The 17,481-nt window shown below is 58.2% G+C and overlaps 1 protein-coding gene across 5 annotated transcripts; it reads right to left on the reverse strand.

Moving 5' to 3' along the window:
- Window positions 1-300: 300 nt before the first annotated feature.
- On the reverse strand, window positions 301-15,584 carry LOC138829625 (tonsoku-like protein). 5 transcript variants are annotated; one of them, XM_070026058.1, is made up of 28 exons: window positions 15,490-15,584; window positions 15,311-15,406; window positions 14,734-14,876; window positions 13,431-13,614; window positions 13,070-13,199; window positions 12,642-12,813; window positions 12,449-12,563; window positions 10,252-10,397; window positions 10,024-10,176; window positions 9,653-9,778; window positions 9,324-9,501; window positions 7,460-7,539; window positions 7,282-7,371; window positions 6,178-6,250; window positions 5,929-6,092; window positions 5,734-5,854; window positions 4,827-5,593; window positions 4,661-4,737; window positions 4,228-4,381; window positions 4,073-4,151; window positions 3,385-3,686; window positions 3,037-3,208; window positions 2,423-2,598; window positions 1,958-2,031; window positions 1,456-1,589; window positions 865-1,118; window positions 593-678; window positions 301-313 (listed from the first exon to the last, which is right to left on the reverse strand). In XM_070026058.1, the coding sequence occupies exons 1-26, from the start codon at window positions 15,512-15,514 to the stop codon at window positions 937-939; spliced, it is 4,113 nt and encodes a 1,370-aa protein (XP_069882159.1). In that variant the 5' UTR covers window positions 15,515-15,584; the 3' UTR covers window positions 301-313; window positions 593-678; window positions 865-936. The 5 variants fall into 5 exon arrangements, with proteins under 5 accessions (XP_069882159.1, XP_069882158.1, XP_069882160.1 ...); XM_070026057.1 differs by having other exon boundaries at window positions 861-1,118; XM_070026059.1 differs by having other exon boundaries at window positions 593-1,118; window positions 4,228-4,378.
- Between the last annotated feature and the right edge of the window lie 1,897 nt (window positions 15,585-17,481).

Consider the following 17,481-nt stretch of genomic DNA (forward strand, 5'->3'; position numbering starts at 1 on the left):
AAGGAGCGGTGGTGTGCCTCACCCACTCCAAGGGGGCTGCGGGGCTGCCTGCCAGGCCAGCACCCAAGGGACCACACCTAGCCTGTACGGAGCACATAAATTCACAGTCTCTGGGTAGAGCTCCGGAGATACCAAGGATCTTCACATTCCACCATAATCTCTTCTGTCCCGAGGCTCCGTGAAGGGAGGTGGAGGAGGGGAATCGGCCGGGATGCTAGCCCCCCCCGCCCCCCGCGGGACTCACCGCCCATTCCCGGCGTGGCTGGGATCCCGTGAAACATCTTCCAGGCTCTCGAGGCCACTGCACGAGGACCTGTGGGGCAGAGCGGGCGCGGGCTCCGGACTCCGGGCGGGCTCGCGGAGGCCCGGGGCTGCGGGGACCGTGCGGGTGCCGCGGTGCGGCGGGCCGAGCTGGGGACGGGCGAGCCCGGGCGGAAGCCAACCGGGGCAGCGCGGCAGCGGGCTCCCGGAGGGAGGTGCGGGCGTGGGGGGCGGGAGCTGAGCCCGGGCCCGCAGGCCGTGAAACCGCCCCGCCCGGGGCCGCCTCGGACCCACAGACCCCCGCAGCGCGCCCGGCCCCGCCCCGCCGTACCTGGGCTTCCCGGGCTGCTCCGGAGATGGCGCCGGAGTAGAGCGCTCCGATCGGCAGCTCGGCGATCTTCCTTCCGCCTGAGCCCGCTGGGAAAGGGGCGGGCGCAGAGATCGGCGTTCGACCCTCCCGCCTACGCCGGGACGGCCCCGCCCCCGCGCCGTGCGCCTGCGCCGTCGGCGCTCGGCCCGCTGCCCCGCCGCTCGGCGTGGAGTCCTAGCACGCGGAGGATCGCGGTTCAAAGCCGGCCCATCTCCAATAAAACACTCACACACCGGAGGCGGCGCTATGGTTCAGGCGGCGGCGGCCGGTTTATTAAGGGGTCGGGGCGGGAGGGCGCCCCGGGGTCAGAGGCCCCGGAAGAAGAGCAGCGGGCCGCGGCCCAGCGCGGCGGCGCCGGGCGGCAGGCGCAGGCGCAGGGCGGCGCGGTCCTCGCTGCACACGGCCCTGCTGCACAGCTGCAGCTCGCGCAGGCGCGCGACGGCGGCGTCCCAGAGCCCCGCGCCCAGCGGGCCCCCGACGGAGCAGCCTGCGGGGGAAGGGGAGGAAGGGGCTTCCGCGGGGCCGCCCCGGAGCGGGCGCCCCTCCTGCAGCTAGTCCTCCAGACAGCCCTGCCGTGGCTGCAACAGGCTACACCGAGGCGCCTGCAGCCTGAGCAGCTCCTGGGGCAGGGGCTCCATTTCTTGGTGAGCCAGGCTCACATGGCCAGTGCAAGGCGGACACCCCCAGGCTTCCCCTGCCTCCCGCCCTCTTCGGGGTTATGCCCCTCATGGGACAGCCCTCTAGGAGATCCCTGGGTCACTGAGAAGGACGCTGTGTGGCTTGGTGGGGGCATCTGGCAGGAATGGCTGCCACATCGTCCTCACCTGACAGGCCAAGGAAGCTGAGGCCTTGGGGCCGCTCTTGAAGGGCAGACAGAAGCTCACCTAGGCCCACACTGCTGATTTCACGATTGGCAGAGAGGTCCAGGGAGATGAGTGTGGGGCAGAGAGGGAGACACCTGAAACAAAGTGCAGCATGGGTTCCCAGGGGGGCAGCCCTCCATCACCAGGGAAGGCCACCCCCCGGGAAGCTGGGGTCAGGATAACAATGGCACTGCTGATTCTCCCAGGAGCTAAGTGAAGCTCTAAGGGACTAAGAATCCTTGCATGGAATGCCACACACAAGGAAAAGAAGGGTCCTCGAGAGGCAAAATTTCCCAACAGCCACAAAAGTATGATAAAAAATGGGCAGAAGGCAAACGTCTGCTAGGGCCAGCCCTGAAGAGAGTAGATGCTGGAAAAGCCAATATAATCTGCTCCAGCTTCCTGGAATCACAGGCCTTCAGATGAGGCTCTCCCGGGGTGGCAGCAGAGGGCTGCTCATTACCTGCTCAGCTCTCTCACAGCCTTGTCACCTAAGTAGTTTGCAGACAGGGTCAGGTGGGTCAGAGCACAGCCTTCCTGAATACAAGCATAGGCCCCAGGTCACACCCAGCACGTACCTTTCCTCCTTCCTCCCAATAGAGGAACCACACCCATAAAGCCCTGTTTGGAGATCTGGAACAAATAGTTTGTCAAGATCTTATTGATTTAGCCTCCTCTGGGAAAGTACCCAGGAGACAGCATGGGAGACAGGACAGTTTGCCCCTTGGGACCTACCTATGGTGGTGAGGACATACTGGGTCCCAGGTATCCTGAAGCAGGTATCTGCACAGCTGCACAGGCCCCCCCCCCCCACTGTTCCTAAAGCCCTCTCCTGCCAGACCTCCCCAGCCCCAGTGCCTCAGCTGTGACTCTTGTCTGGGGCCTCTGAGGACTGTCCTAGCTTGGCAGTCCCTTCTCCACTGTGTACCTTCGTCAGGTAGCTGACAACAGAGTCCATGAGGCCCAAGTTGCTCTTGCTGGCCGCAACGGAGCCAAGCTCTAGGTGCAGGAGAGTGCGGACACGCAGGCTCTGTAAGACTCTGGCCAAGGCAGGGGGACCCAGAGCATTGTATGACAGGGACAGAGTCTTCAGGTGCTCAGCATCTGCAGGGCATCAGAACCTGTAGGCCCCCAAGTGGTCCCTGCCCTCTACCCAGGTCCTTGCCAGAATCTTCATGACCCCCTTTTTTGTTGGTAAACTGAGGTACAGAGGTAATGACTTTCCCAATTCTGTGTTCCTAGCTGCTGAAAGGAGAGGTGGCTTTCAGTCAGAATGTGGGTGGGTGGCCGGGGAAGCACCTCTGCTGGGCTGCCCTGGGTGGCCCACACTCCTTGTCTCTAACACTGAATGCCCCGCACCCAGACGTCCTCACAGAGGAACTGCTTCAAGCAAACAGAAGGTGCACCACAGGCACAGGGAGACTTGAGAGGCAGACAGTCTGGGACCCTACCCCTCGTGTGAGTCCCAGGGGAGCACCCAGCCCAGGCAGGGCAAACATCAGATTTCCCAAATTCAGGCATAGATCGGCCTTATTCACTCACCTTGGAAGGCACTACTCAAGGCTGCCTGGTGGTTCAGGAAGAAGCTGGAGCTGAAGCCACAGGCCTGTAAACGCAGGGTGCTGAGCAAGGGGCAGGCCCGCAGGAGAGAGGCCAGAGCCTGGCCACAGCTATCCCCCAGTGGGTTCATGCTTAAGTCCAGCTCTTCCAAGTTCTGTGGAAGGGGCAGTCATTCAGTTCTCATGACCATGGGCCTGGGCCTCCACCCTGGGGACCTGGTGTTCCACTCTAGAGTTGGGTACTGGCCAAATTGTCCCAGCCACACCACAGGCCCAGCGTGATAGCAACACTAATGTCTTACTGTTGATCTGCTATACCCTGGGTCTCTACCTTCAAGGCAGCCTGGCCCAGGGCCCCCCCAGCAAGCTGGTGTAGACCTTCCTGGCCCAGGTGATTAGAGGAAAGGTCAAGGATGGCCAGGCTGGGCATGGTGCCCAGGGCAGCCAGAAGCTCAGGAACACATCCGTCACCCAGCCGGTTCCCTGCCAGGTGCAGCTCCCGGAGCACAGTGTGCAGCTTGAGGGCTCGCAGCAGGGGTGTGAGCTGGGCCTGGCGCAGGGCCAGGGAGCAAGCGCTAAATGAAGGGCTTGAGCCCTGGCACTCCATGGCTTGCAGCACCCACTGGTGCTCTCCTGGGGAGAGAGAGCAGGGTCACTAAGGTCAGAGCCTACACCTTCTGCCGTGGAACCCTTCAGGCAAACATCAGCCCGCAATGAGGTGATGAGCTCGTCTCATAATCCTGGTACATGAAGTAGGTCTCGGAGGCCATGCGCACCTCTCCCAGTACCCCAGGCAAGCAGCTCATGCCAGACTCATGGCTTGACCTCTGGGGCTTGCATTGCTTCACTGGATCCTGCTCCTGAGAACCCAGAGTGAGCTGTCTGCCCCTACCTACCACCAACATGGAGTACAACAGTCCTGAGGCTCGGAGGAGGGATGTCCTGCAGACCTGGGGATGGCTGTAGGCCTGGGGGAGCGAGTGTAACCCCGGCCTCGGCCCAAAGCCAGGGCCCCTCACCTTGCCCGAGGCTCTGGCAGGCTCTGCGGTAACGGTCAGTCAGCGGGGGGAGGTCCCACGAGGTCACTTCGGCCAATACCTAGGGAGTGCCATTGCTGAGCAGCCCTGGGGGATCCCAGCGACAAGGTGGCCCGCGCCCCGACCCGGCTTCTCACCTCATCATCACTCTGCAGTACATCAGGAATGGGGTCTTGTGAGGCCAGCAAGGCTCCCTCCTTCCTCAGGGTGAGCCTTGGCAATAGCCCACAAGTCTGGTAGTAGCGTTGGGCAGCCTGGTCAGCCAGCCAGGCAACGGAGTGGACATCACTGCTGTGGGAATGGCACACTTATCTCTGGGGTCCAGCTTAGGGCCTGTGGATCCCTCAGCGGGTGCTCTGCTGTCCCTGAAGCCCAGCAGACCACTGTCCGAGGATGCTGCCGGGACTTTGTAGGAAGCACTCTGGGATGCGAGGTGAAGTTGGGCAGCGAGTTAAAGGGAACCTCGCCTGACACGCAGGTGAGGGTGCCATGGCCCTGGCTGTGGCTAACGGCCCTGACCCAGAGCTGCATGGTGGGGGTGGGGCTGGAAAAGGGCGGGCGACACCTCACCTGTGTGGGACAGGGATGAGGAAGAGGTGATCCTGAATTCTAACTCGCACTCGGATGGAAGGTGGCTGGATCAGAACCTGGCGAGTAAGGAGAGGGCAATCAGAAGACGGGCTTCCACCGGACCGCCCCCAAGCCGGCGCCAGCTGTCCCCTGCTCCTGCACTCACTGAAGACTGCCCTGCGGCGAGGTTTTCTCCACTGGGCCCCAAGACCCTGGGCGCACTGGGGATTCTCTGGGGCTCTGTAGCCAAGCTGCCAGTTCCAGCTTTGTTCGGCACACAGGCCAGGTGGCTCTGCTTGCTCCGGGCTTGGGGCCTGACAGGCCGCTCCTCCTCAGCTGACCCTGAGGCACTGGCTCTGCGATTATCCCAGCTTCCCTGGGGCTGGGGAAGGCGGGGCAGCCGGCTGCGGGTGAGGGGTGTGTCCAGCTCTAGCCAGTCCTCTGACAGGTACTCTTCCTCAGGAATCAGTGCTGCTGGGGAGGAGGGGGCTTCCCCTGAATCCCGAGGAGGGCAGGAGCTCAGGCATCGGCTCTGCGCGCTGCCCTCACCTCGGATGGCTGCCTTGTAGGAAGCCCAGACAGCATGGACTGCAGCGGCCTCCTTGCTGTTGGTAGGGCCAGGCTTCCGGACCCCACCCAGCGTCAGGCCCGAGCCTCTGTGCTTCTTCTGAGATGGCCTGAGGGTGCCCACGCAGTCCTCATCCTCAGAGCTGCTGCTGCTGCTGCTGCTGGCTGGCCTGTGCCTGCCTTTTCGAGGCCTGGCCACAGCTGGAGTGACCTGTTCTGGGGAGACCCTAGAAGGGACCAGGGGGGCCTCTGCTGGTCTAGGGATACACAAAGGGGAGTCTAGGCAAGGGCTAGAAGGAGGAGAGATCTCAGGGTCAAACAGATGGTCATTTGGAACAGCTGGGAGGTCAGAGGAGCCGTCTGGGGCTGTGGAAAAGAGAATCGGCATGACACAGAGCCAGCACCCCTCCCCTCCCCTCCTTCTGGGTTCCGATACTCAAGTCTCCTCAGTCAGCTCAGGGAGGGACTTGGAAGGACATCCTCAGGGACCAAGGAGGCCTGCTTACCTGGGCCAGAGGCCGCCTGCAGCGTCCTCTGCATGGCTGCTGCCTTCTGTCGCGTCTCAAGGTCTAAGTCCCTCTGGTACAGCTTCACCCAGTGCTGCAATGTCTCCAGTGGGCTGTGGCCCTGTATGGCACCCAGCTGAGCAAGGCAGAAGCAACTCTTCCCACACCCACCCACCCTGGCCTTCCCGAGCTCACCTTCTTGGTTCGTAGGGTAACGGATGCCCCTCGCTGAATGAGCAGCTCAGCTACCTCAAAGTGGCCACAGTTCAGAGCATCGTGCAATGGGGTGATCCCGTCACACCCCTGGCCACCCGGATCATTCACTGCAGCCCCATGGTCCAGAAGGAAGCGGACGATCTCTGTGGGCCCGTGGAAATGAGCCATGATGGTCCCTTCAGACCACACGTCCAGCATGCATGCCCGGTCTGGACCGGCCCAGCTCACCCAGATGCCCGTAGTTGCAGGCTTCGTGCAAAGGTGTCCATCCGCAGTAGTCCCGAGGATTCAGGGGGTGCCCCTTCAGGAAGGACAGGGACTCAGGCCCGGGCACTAGAGCAGGCCCCACAGTGGACTGCAGCCCACGTCCAGCTACTATCCTTCTCCTTGGCCTGGTCTGGCCCTCTCCTCTGACTTTAATCCTTTTTTTTTTTTTTTTTTTTTTGTCAGTAGTGGGGCTTGAACTCTGGGCCTGGACGCTGTTCCTCAGCTCTTCAGCTCAAGGCGAGCACTCTACCACTTGAGCCATAGCACTACCTCTGGTTTTCTAGTGGTTTATTGGAGATAAGAGTCTCATGGCCTTTCCTGCCCAGGCTGGCTTTGAACCGATCCTCAGATCTCAGCCTCCTGAGTAGGTAGGATGACAGGCATGAGCCACAGGCGCCCAACTGACTTATCTCAACCCCACCCCAGGCTGGCCAAACAGCACCATGTTTCTAGCAACCCCATGGTGCTGTGTCTGAATGCAGGCCCAGAGGCAGGAAGGAGTGTGTGCCGGCCATCACCATCCTAGCCAACTCAGCCCAGCTAGCCACAGCGCAGAGGGCTGCATGTGAGCAGCACCTCAGCTCCCCTTTTAAAGACCAGCGGTGCCAGTGCTGGTGGCTCACGCGATCTGAGGATCACAGTTTGAGCCAGCCCAGCAGGAAAGTCTGTGAAACTTTTATCTCCAGTTAACCATCAGAAACTGGAAGTGACACTGTGGCTCTAAGTGGTAGAATGCTGGGCTGGGAAGGTGGCTCAGTGGTAGAGTGATTGCCTTGCATGCATGAGGCCCTGGGTTCGATTCCTCAGCACCACATAAGCAGAAAAAGCCCGAAGTGGTGCTGTGGTTCAAGTGGTAGAGTGCTCACCTTAAGCTGAAGAGCTGAGGGACAGTGCCCAGGCCCAGAGTTAAAGTGGTAGAGTGCTAGCCGCAACTGAGAGAGCTCAGGGACAGTGCCCAGGCCCTGAGTTCAAGCCCCACGGCTAAAATAAAAGACAACTGGCTGGGGTCATCGTCCATCTCGGGGAAGGCAGGGCCACGTGGTCTGTCCAGATACAGTGGCTTACCCTCCTCACAAGGTCCTGGACGCGGCGCAGATGGCCTTCGATACAGGCTCGGTGCAGCAGGGTCTCTCCCAGGTCATTGCGCTGGTTCCACTGTGGGTACAACCGCCCCAGCTCAGGGCATAGGTATAAGGGGGGGAGTACTGCTGGGCCCAGGGTGGGAGGGGTAGGTCACCCTCACCTTGTTCACCTGCCGCCGGCCCAGGCAGCCCCGAAGCTCCTCATCTTCCAGTGGCCGGGAGAGACGGGTGGTGTCGTCCTCTGGAACACACCCAGGTCCACCAACCCTGAGTCTTCTAGATAAGCAGCAGAAACCCTGCTCCACCCAGAGTCTTCTGGCCACCAGAAAAGCACAGCAGCCATGAGTGGGAAGGTGGGCTCTGGAGGCTTCTCAGGGTGGTGCCAAAGCCAACCGCTGGGCCAACAGCAGCCCTGCCAGCAGTCTACTTCCATGCACTGTCTCCTGAAGGAAGCATACTTCTCACCTTTGTCCCACCCCGAGAGGAACTGCGCGAGTGTCCATGTACCCAAACCAGTCTTCATCACAGACGTTAGCTGCCCTCTCTCCTGGCTTATAAGCATCCTTGACAGGCGACGTCACCCAGTAGGCCCACCAGCCCTGTCTGCTCCAGGCTTTCCAGTCCCTCCCTAGCTCTGATCATGTCTATCTTCCTTCCTTCCTTCCTTCCTTGTTGGTCCTGGGGCTTTTAACTGAAGGCCTGGGCACTGTCCTTGAGCTTTTTTTTCCTCAAGGCTAGTTCCTTACCACTCAAGCCACAACTCTGCTTCTGGATTTTTGGGTACTTAATTGAAGAGAAGAGTCTCACAGACTTTCCTGCCCAAGCTAGTTTTGAACCATGATCCTCAGATCTCAGACTCCTGAGTAGCTAGGACGATAGGCTCGAGCCACCAGCGCCTGGCTGCTCTGATGATTCTCATTAGACTTCCTTTGCTTTCTCCTGGCTGCCTCTGGCCTTTTCATTTTTAAAATTTTTTAACTTTTTTTTTTTTTTTTTTTGCCAGTCGCGAGGCTTGAACTCTGGGCCTGGGCGCTGTCCCTCAGCTCTTCAGATCAAGGCTAGCACTCTACCACTTGAGCCATAGCACCACTTCTGGCTTTTTCTGCTTATGTGGTGATGAGGAATCGAACCCAGGGCCTCATGCTGTGTGAGGCAAGCACTCTACCAGTAAGCCACATTTCCAGCCCAACCTCTGGCCTTCTCTATGCCCTTCTTCTTCACAGTCTGTTGCTGTGGCCACCTGACATTCCCTGAAGTTCACGGTCCTCTCTCCCTTAGCCACTGCACACCAGCAGCAGCAAACCTGTCCCCTCATCTAAGGATGGCATCTGACTGTCCATCTTGAAGTCACAACTGAAATTAAGGCTATTCCAGGAACCACAACCACATGCCCCCAGCCTTATGGATGATTCCTGGGTGCCTAACAGTCAGCCAGAAACTAGACCACAGCTCCATAGCCTCCTAACAACCCTGCTCTCAGGCCCATTCCTTCTACCTTGACCTCATGGCCAAGACTGCTTCAGTCAGCCAGCACCTTGTTCCAGCAGACCCCTTGCCTCCACTGTGGCTGACCACTGTGGCCTCCAGAGCCACAGGCTGACTTTGGCCTCCAGAGTTCCAAGAACATGGTCAGCTTTGGCATGGGGAAGCAAAGCTGTTTTTGACACATCTAATCTATCTTGGACACGGAACATGTGTCTCTAAAGGGACCAGGTCCCAAGTTGCTAATCCTGTGTAGCCTTCTCTGGCAGATGCCCACTCAGCCACTGACCACTGGCTTCTCAGAGAGCCTCTGACTAATCTGCTCCAGGCTTCCTGCAGGTTGTCAGCCTCCTCTATCGCTTCCACAGAAGCAACAGCTTCTTCACTGACTGACAGTGGCTGCATCCCCATTGTGAATCCTGAACAGGCTCCTTGAGGACACAGATCTGGCTCCCATCAGTCTAACCTACTAGCTCCCAGAAGGACTAGGGTGATAGGTTAGGTGCCACCAGCACTGTACCCAGGGCAAGATTTAGACCTTACCACTCTCCGAGAGTTCCAGCTCACTGGTATCCAGGGCCTCACCAGCCTCGGCCTCCTCCTCCTCCTCCTCTTCCTCCCCCTCAGCCACACTAAGTTCCTGCAGTTTGGTTTCAGTCCCAGAAGCCTCTTGAGGCTGTAACCTCAGCTGCACGGCATGAAGGTGTTGCAAGACCTGCCGCTGAGGAGGACAGGGGGTGTCCAGCTCAGGGTGCGGGCTAGGACAAGCAGAGGGAGGGGGCAGAGGGACACGGGGTGGGGGGGGATAGCACAAAGAGAGACAGGCGGCAAGGAAGCTGGCTTGCTAGGAATCCTGTGTAGGTGGGGCATACCTGTAACCAGGGCTGCTGGGCCTGCTCTGCACAGCTCACAGCCTTCTGGAAGCATGGTGCCAACAGTTCATACGCATCACCGGCTTCCTCACGAGACACTGCAATGTTGAACCAGGTCTTGGCTTCCTGAAGCAGAGCAGGTCGAGGTTGGTGGTCGGGGCTGGCTTCTCTCAGCTACCCACACAGGAAGCTCTGAATTGGCTTTGTGCTGTGTCTCCATACAGATGGAGGTGGACAGTCCTTGGGACGAGGTGCCTGTCTAGTGGGGACAGCCATCCATACTCGCCACTGGGGAATGGTGGACCCCAGGCCCAGGCAGAGCCACGGGGAGACACCTGACTCACACAGGGGAGGGGGGGAGGGCACATCACCTCCAGGGCATTGCCCTTGCGCAGCCTCAGCTCTTCTTCATAGTGGTACACAGCCTGGCGGTGGTCCTTCATGTCTCCAAGTGTGGTGGCCAGGGACACGTGGATGATGGCCAGCTCCAGGTCTGGTCTGTTCAGCCGCTCAGCAACATGGAGCTGGGGAGCCGGTACGGTGAGGGCCAGGCTGCTCTGTGCCTCCCACCCTTCCACCCTCTCAGGGGAGTCACCCACCTGCTTCTGGTAAGCCTCAGCTGCCTTGGGAAAGTTGCCTGCCTTGGAGAACAAGTCCCCCAGCTGCTCACAGATGGCCAAGGCATCCTGAGGGTCACTGCCCTCCGCCTCCTCCAGCCTCTGCTGCAGCTGGATCACTGCCAGCACTGCCAGAAAAAGTTTGATTTGAGAGGGCAACCCAACCAGGACCCTGGTCGCAGACCATCTTCTGTCACACTGGTTCCCTTAGGGAGGAGGGCCTTACAGCAGAGGAGAGCCATAGGAGAATCTACTATGTAGGATCTCAAGAGTTAGACTAAGGCAAGGGGCCGATGGCTCCCGCCTATAATCCTAGCTACTCAGGAGGCTGAGATCTAAGTATCACAGTCTGAAGCCAGCCCAGGCAGGAAAGTCTTTGAGACTCTTATCTCCAATTAAAAAAAAAAAAAAAAAAAGATGCAGGGCCGGGTGCTGGTGGCTCACGCCTGTAATCCTAGCTACTAAGGAGGCTGAGATCTGAGGATCATGGTTCAAAGCCAGACTGGGCAGGAAACTTGGTGACACTCCTATCTCCAATTAACCACCAGAAAACCAGAAGTGTCAACTGTGGCTCAAGGGGTAGAATGCTCACTTTGAGCTGAAGAGCTCAGGGACAGCGCCAGGCCCAGAGTTCAAGCCCCATGACTGACCAAAAAAAAAAAAAAAAAAAAAAAAGATGCAGGGCTGGGAAGGTGGCTCAGTGTAGAGTGCTTGCCTCACATGCATGAGGCCCTGGGTTCCATTCCTCAGCACCACATAAGCAGAAAAATCCGGAAGTGGCGCTGTGGCTCAAGTGGTAGAGCACTAGCCTTGAGCTGAAGAGCTGAGCGACAGTGCCCAGGCCCAGAGTTCAGGTCCTATGACTGACAAAAAAAAAAAAAAAAAAAAAGATGCAAGTGGCACTGTGACTCAAGTGGTCGAATGCTAGCCTTGAACAAAAGGAACTCAGGAACAGTGCCCAGGCCTAGAGTTCAAGCCTCAGAACTTAAAAAAAAAAAATCCAGAGCTGGGCACTGGTAGCTCACGCCTGTCATCCTAGCTACTTAGGAGGCTGAGATCTGAGGATCGTGGTTCAAAGCCAGGCTGGGCAGGAATGTCCATGAGATTCTTATCTCCAATAAACCACCAGAAAACTGAAAGTGGTGCTGTGAATTAAGTGGTAGAGCGCTCGTCTTGAGCTGAAGAACTGAGGGACAGCGCTCAGGCCCAGAGTTCAAGCACCATGACTGACAAAAAAAAAAAAAAAGGCAGAAATAGCACTATGACTCAAGTGCTAGCCTTGAGCAAAAGAAGCTCAGAGACAGGGGCTGGGAAGGTGGCTCAGTGGTAGAGTGCTTGCCTTGCAAGCATGAGGCCCTGGGTTCGATTCCTCAGCACCACATAAGCAAAAAGAAAAAAGCCGGAAGTGGCGCTGTGGCTCAAGTGGTAGAGCGCTAGTCTTGAGCTGAAGAGCTGAGGGTCAGTGCCCAGGCCCAGAGTTCAGGCCCCACGACCGGACCCCCCCCCCCCCAAAAAAAAAAAAGAAGCTCAGAGACAGTGCCCAGGCACTGAGTTCAAGCTCTAGGACTGGCCAAATAGAAAAAAAGAGAACAAATCCAACAGTGTGGGATGATGCTGGCCTGCAGGAAGCACTGACTGCAGTCAGCTACTGCTAACATGACTGTCAGTGCTGAGCACATACGTGCTACCTGTACTCCTACCCCATTAAGACAGGGAAAAGACCACTGTCCCCAGCTTGTAACATAAATGCTGCCTTGTGACCAAAGGCCAGCCATTCTTTTTTTTTTTTGGACGTTTGTGGGGCCTGAACTCTGGGCCTGGGCGCTGTCCCTCAGCTCTTCAGCTCAAAGCTAGCGCTCTACCACTTGAGCCACAGCGTCACTTCCGGCTTTTTCTGCTTATGTGGTGCTGAGGAATTGAACCCAAGGCCTCAGGCATGCCCTCTACCACTGAGCCACCTTCCCAGCCCCAGGCCATTCTCTTACCCACCCTCTAGTATCCTTGACCCCTGTGCAGGACAAAAGTTCAGGTCTCTTCCTGACTACGGATGTATACCCTTTTCCTGGGAGAAGCCCCTGAAGCTGCCACCTCCCAGATCCTGAGTGGGAGGACCCTCTGCTGGAGAGTAGACCCCTTTCCCTCCCAGGGGACTTAGTCCCAGACCTTTGTGGAGCCTTACCATATCTGAGACTCTGGCAGACAGCTGCTCTCTGTGCAGGCTTCTGGGAACCTAGTCTGTAGGCCTTCTTCAGGGCTCGTTTGGCAGCCAGGAAGTCCCCCAGGTCTTGGAGGATCTGGGGACAGGGTGAGGTGAGACTGCAGGCGGGCCCAACACCAGGCAAGGCTGAACCCCAAACAGGTAAGAATGGCACCTGGGAGATGGTCACACAGCACTCGCTCTCCATAAACCGCATCTTCATGGCACGTGCACATTCCCGGGCCCCCTCCAGGCAGCGCATGGCCTGAGAATGCTGCCCTGCACACCAGTGGATGGCCCCTAAGTTGTACCGGGCCCGGAATAGATCCTCATAGAGATGATTCTGTCTGTGGGAGACGGTGTAACAGGTATTAGAGCCTCGGGGTCCTCCAGCCTGGGGACAGGGGACAGAGGGCTCAGAGGGCTCAAGATGCAGCCAAGATACAGGGCGCTGCATCTATCCCATCCCTCCCCTCCCCTGCTGTGGCTTCAGGTCCACGCAGGCTCCTTCCCAGACTGCTAAACAGAAGCGAAAGCCCTCTTGCTCATGGCCAAGCTGCCCTCTTGCTACCTTTTCCCTTCTGGGGTGGGGATGGGCCTCACTCAGCAAGAAAGATGCTTTTCTTGAAGTAGTCATTGCACAGGGCCATCTGTTGTAGACGCTCAAAGGTGAGTCCCAGGTTGAGATACAGCCGGGTCCTCATCTCACTCAGCTCTCTCTGGCCCAATGTTCCTAGAAGATGCCCACACGAGACATTCAGACTTCCAGCTGTTCCCACTCCTCTTCCCACTTCATTACAGGAGCTAGGAATGTTCCAGACAGACCATGAAGGCACAAAGAGCAGATGCCTGCCAGATTCAAGGTGAGGAGCAACGTAGGCCCTCAGCTTATTATATAGGAACCTTGCAAAAGGAGGGCTCCGAAACTCAGAACATAGGGAGAGGCTGGGGTAAAGGAACTGACCTTCTAGCTTCTCATCCACAATAGCCAAGCTTTTTTCAAAGGCAGCTTGTGCTTGCAGCAAGGAATCCTTGGACTGGCAGTGGTCATAGATGTCCAAGTGGGTGCGGCCAATGGTAGCCCAGGCCCTCTGCAGCTCAGTGTAGTTGGACAGGGAACCAGCTAGCTCCAGGTAACGGTGCTGGTGCTAGTGTTAAGAGGAAAAGCCTTGGAGCCAATTCTACTGTAAGTCCTGACCCCAGGAAGAGCTACACTTACACAAGAGAACCCCTGGGGCTAGGAAGGTAGCTCAGTGGTACAGCGCTTGTCTTGCATGCATGAGGCCCTGGGTTAGATTCCTCAGCACCACATAAGCAGGAAAAAAAAGCCCGAAGTGGCGCTGTGGCTCAAGTGGTAGAGTGTTAGCCTTGAGCTGAAGAGCTGAAGGACAGCGCCCAGGCCCAGAGTTCAGGCCCCACGACCGTACCCCCCCCAAAAAGAGAGAGAACCCCTTACTCCTCCAATGCTCCAGAATGCTGGACACATACGCTCCATCTGGTCTGTATAAAAGGCTATCAGTGGTGACAGCTGTTCTGTGCTGCAGCCACCCCTGAAAGCTGACTGGGGTATTCTGCCATCTGTCCCCATAACAGTGGGGACAGATGAGAGAGCTCAAGTCATAGTTACTTTTGTGTGTGTGTGTGTGTGTGTGTGTGGCCATCCTAGAGCTTGAACTCAGGGCCTGAGCACTGTCCCTGAGCTTCTCTGCTCAAGGATAGCACTTTACAAGTTTAGTCACAGCTCTATTTCTGGCTTTTTAGTGGTTAACTAGAGATAACAATCTCATTGGGGCTGGGGATGTGGCTTAGTGGTAGAGTGTCCACCTAGCATGCATGATGCCTGGGTTTGATTCCTCAGTATCATATAAACAGAAAGAGCCAGAAGGACACTATGGTTCAAGTGGCAGAGTGCTAGCCTTGAGCAAAAGAAGCTCAGAAAGAGTGCCCAGGCCCTGAATTCAGGCCCTAGGATTGGCACACACAAAAAAAGAATCCCATTGGTTTTTCTGCCCAGAGTGACTTCACACTGCCATCTCAGATCTCAGCCTCCTGAGTAATGTAGGATTACAGGTGTGGGCCACCAGCACCAGGCAAGTCACGGTCCCTTTGCCAGAAACCCACTCATGCCTCCACTCAAGGCCCAGGCCAAGCGTCCCCGGAAAGCCCGAGTCTGAGGCTGCCTGTGCACTCAGCTCGCCTGGGAGTCCTTCGCAGTCAGGGACTCCCTCAGAAAGGAGGCTTCAAAAGCCCAGGTCACCCCTGTGCACCTGCAGGGCAGCAGAGTAGTTCTCCATCTCTGCCAGCCGCTCTCCGATCTTGCGATGGGCGACGGCGCAGCCCAAGGGGTCCAGGGCACACTCCAGAAGCTGCAGCTCCTGCTGGTGCTCTTCCAGGGCTTCCGCGAAGCGGCCTGCCAGGAAGGACGCAGCGTCCGGTTAAGGGGCTGGGTGCCACCTGACACCCCCCCTCCGCCCACCCTCTCCTCCCCGGCCAGGCCCTCTCACCCTGGCCGGCCAGCAGCTCGCCCACCCTGCCCCGCCCCGCGCCCCGCTCCCGGCCCCGGCCCAGCCCGGCCCGCTCACTATGGCCGGCCAGCAGCTCACCCAACCCGCCCCAGCCGGCCCGCTCCCCATGGCCGGCCCGCGCCCCGCTCCCCGCGCCCCGGCCGGCCCGCTCACCATGGCCGGCCCGCGCCCCGCTCCCCGCGCCCCGCTCCCCGCGCCCCGCTCCCCGCGCCCCGCTCCCCGTGCCCCGCTCCCCACGCCCCGGCCGGCCCGCTCACCATGGCCGGCCCGCGCCCCGCTCCCCGTGCCCCGCTCCCCGCGCCCCGGCCGGCCCGCTCACCATGGCCGGCCAGCAGCTCCCCCAGTTGCTGGCAGCAGGCGGCCTCCTCGCGCAGCTGCCCGCTCTTCTGGGCCCTGGCTTTGGCTTTGCTCAGCTCTAACGGGGAGAGAAAAGAACCCAGGGTTAAGCCTCGGCCCCACGCCCGCCCGGCGTCTTAGCACGCGCCCCGGGGCACCCACGGCGAAGATCGCGCTCCAGGCTCATCTCCGGCCGCCTCTAGCACCGCCGCCACCGCCACCCCAGGCACCGCAGCGGCGGCCGTAGGGATCCGGACTTCCCGCGCCCCGCCGCGACCCCGCCCACACGGGCCCACACGCAGGCTCCTTGCGCGTGCGTTCTCCAGCCCCTGGCCGCGGGACGCGCGGAGAGCGAAGCATGCTGGGAAGTGTAGTCCGGAGGCCGCGGCCGCTAAAGGTGCGAGCCGAGCCTCCGCCCCGCCCGGAAGCCTCCGGCCTGCCGGGATCCTCTGTTGCCGGGGTTGAAGCGCCGACCTGGACGCAGCCGGAGGCGAGGGTGGGCCGTCCCCCTTTCCCGCTGCCCCTTGGGGTGAGGCCCCGGGCTGCGGCCGGCTCGCAGCCCCCGTCTGGGCCCCGGCCCGGCCCTCCCTGCGTCTGTGTCCACTTGCCTTTTCATCAAAGGTTTCCCCCTGGAATTAAAGCAACAAGTTACACTGACAAGTTACACTTGTAACTTTAAAACGCAGACCACCCTCAGGTTTACGGAAGAAGTGAAAGTGATCTGTGCTTGACACTTGAAATCCTGGCTACCCAGGGAGCTGAGATCTGAGGACCAATCCGAAACCAGCCTGCGCAGAGAAGTCTACGAAACTTAATCTGCCATTAGCCAGCAAAAAGTCGGGAGTGGAGATAGTTCAAGTGGTAGAGTACCAGGCTTGAGCAGAAAAGCTAGGGGACAGGACACAGTGCTACAGACAAAAGCCCAACCCAACCAAACTTGAGCATTCAGGTATGCGGGCTTAATTCTGAGCAGTGCCCTGGGAACTGACCACATCTGCAATTAGGGTTAATTAGATCCACTGGCACGCCTCTGTGGCCTGTGCCTGTCACATTTGAAGACTCAAGCCCCAGGAAAACTAAGAGCAACAGCTGTATCACTGGAAAACACGGTAACGACACAGGAAAACTGCAAAACTACTTGTGTTGAGAGGTAAGAAGGACATAGGGTTTAGACTCCAAACATTGTAAACCAAATTTCTCTTTTTCTTTGATCACCAGTCTCATGGACTTTCCTGCCCACGCTGGCTTTGAACTGCAATCCTTAGATTTCAGCCTCCTGAAGCTGAGCCACCAGTGTCTGGCTGTAACCCAAATTTCATACTCAGAGGATATGATAAATCTCTGGAGTGTCCCTCTCCTATTGACTTGAAGACTGTCTATGTGGCAACCTAGCACCAGGCACCTGGCTGTGCTCTGAAGGCCCCAGAGGAGGTGGGATGCGAAGCCAACAGCCTCAGAAGTGGGAGATAGATAGGTTGAATTCAGGACCTTGTGTTTGCTCAGCTTGCACATTTGGCTGTTGCTCTACTATTTGAGCTACATCTCTAGTCTTGCTTTTTGCTAGTTATTTCATAGATGGGAGTCTTGTGAACTTTTCTGCTTAAGTTGTGACCCTTCAGAACAGATCTCAGCCTTCTGAGTAGCTAGAATTACAGGCGTGAACCACTGGTGCATGGTTTTATATTCTTTTTTTTGGGGGGGGGGAGGAGTCCGGTCATGGGGCCTGAACTCTGGGTCTTGGCGCTGTCCCTCAGCTCTTCAGCTCAAGGCTAGCACTTGACCACTTGAGCCACAGCACCACTTCCAGCTTTTTTTTCTTTTCCTACTTGTGTGGTGCTGAGGAATCGAACCCAGGGCCTCATGCATGCAAGGTAAGCGCTCTACCACTGAGCCACCTTCCCAGCCCATGGTTTTATATTCTATTTTGATCAAAATAGATAATGGAGCCTGTAATCTTGGTTACTCAGGAGGCTAACATCTGAGAATTACAGTCTGAAACCAGCCTACGCAGCAAAGCCCATGAGACACTTATCTCCAGTTAGCCACCATAAAGCTAGAAGTGGAGTTGTGGCTCAAGTGGTATAGAGCTAGCCTAAGCAAAAAGCTCAGGGACAGTGCTCCAGCCCTGAACACACACACACACACACACACACA

The sequence above is a fragment of the Dipodomys merriami genome, unplaced genomic scaffold (assembly GCF_024711535.1).
Source record: "Dipodomys merriami isolate MVZ:Mamm:240054 unplaced genomic scaffold, mDipMer1.0.p SCAF_174, whole genome shotgun sequence".
Lineage (NCBI taxonomy): Eukaryota > Metazoa > Chordata > Mammalia > Rodentia > Heteromyidae > Dipodomys > Dipodomys merriami.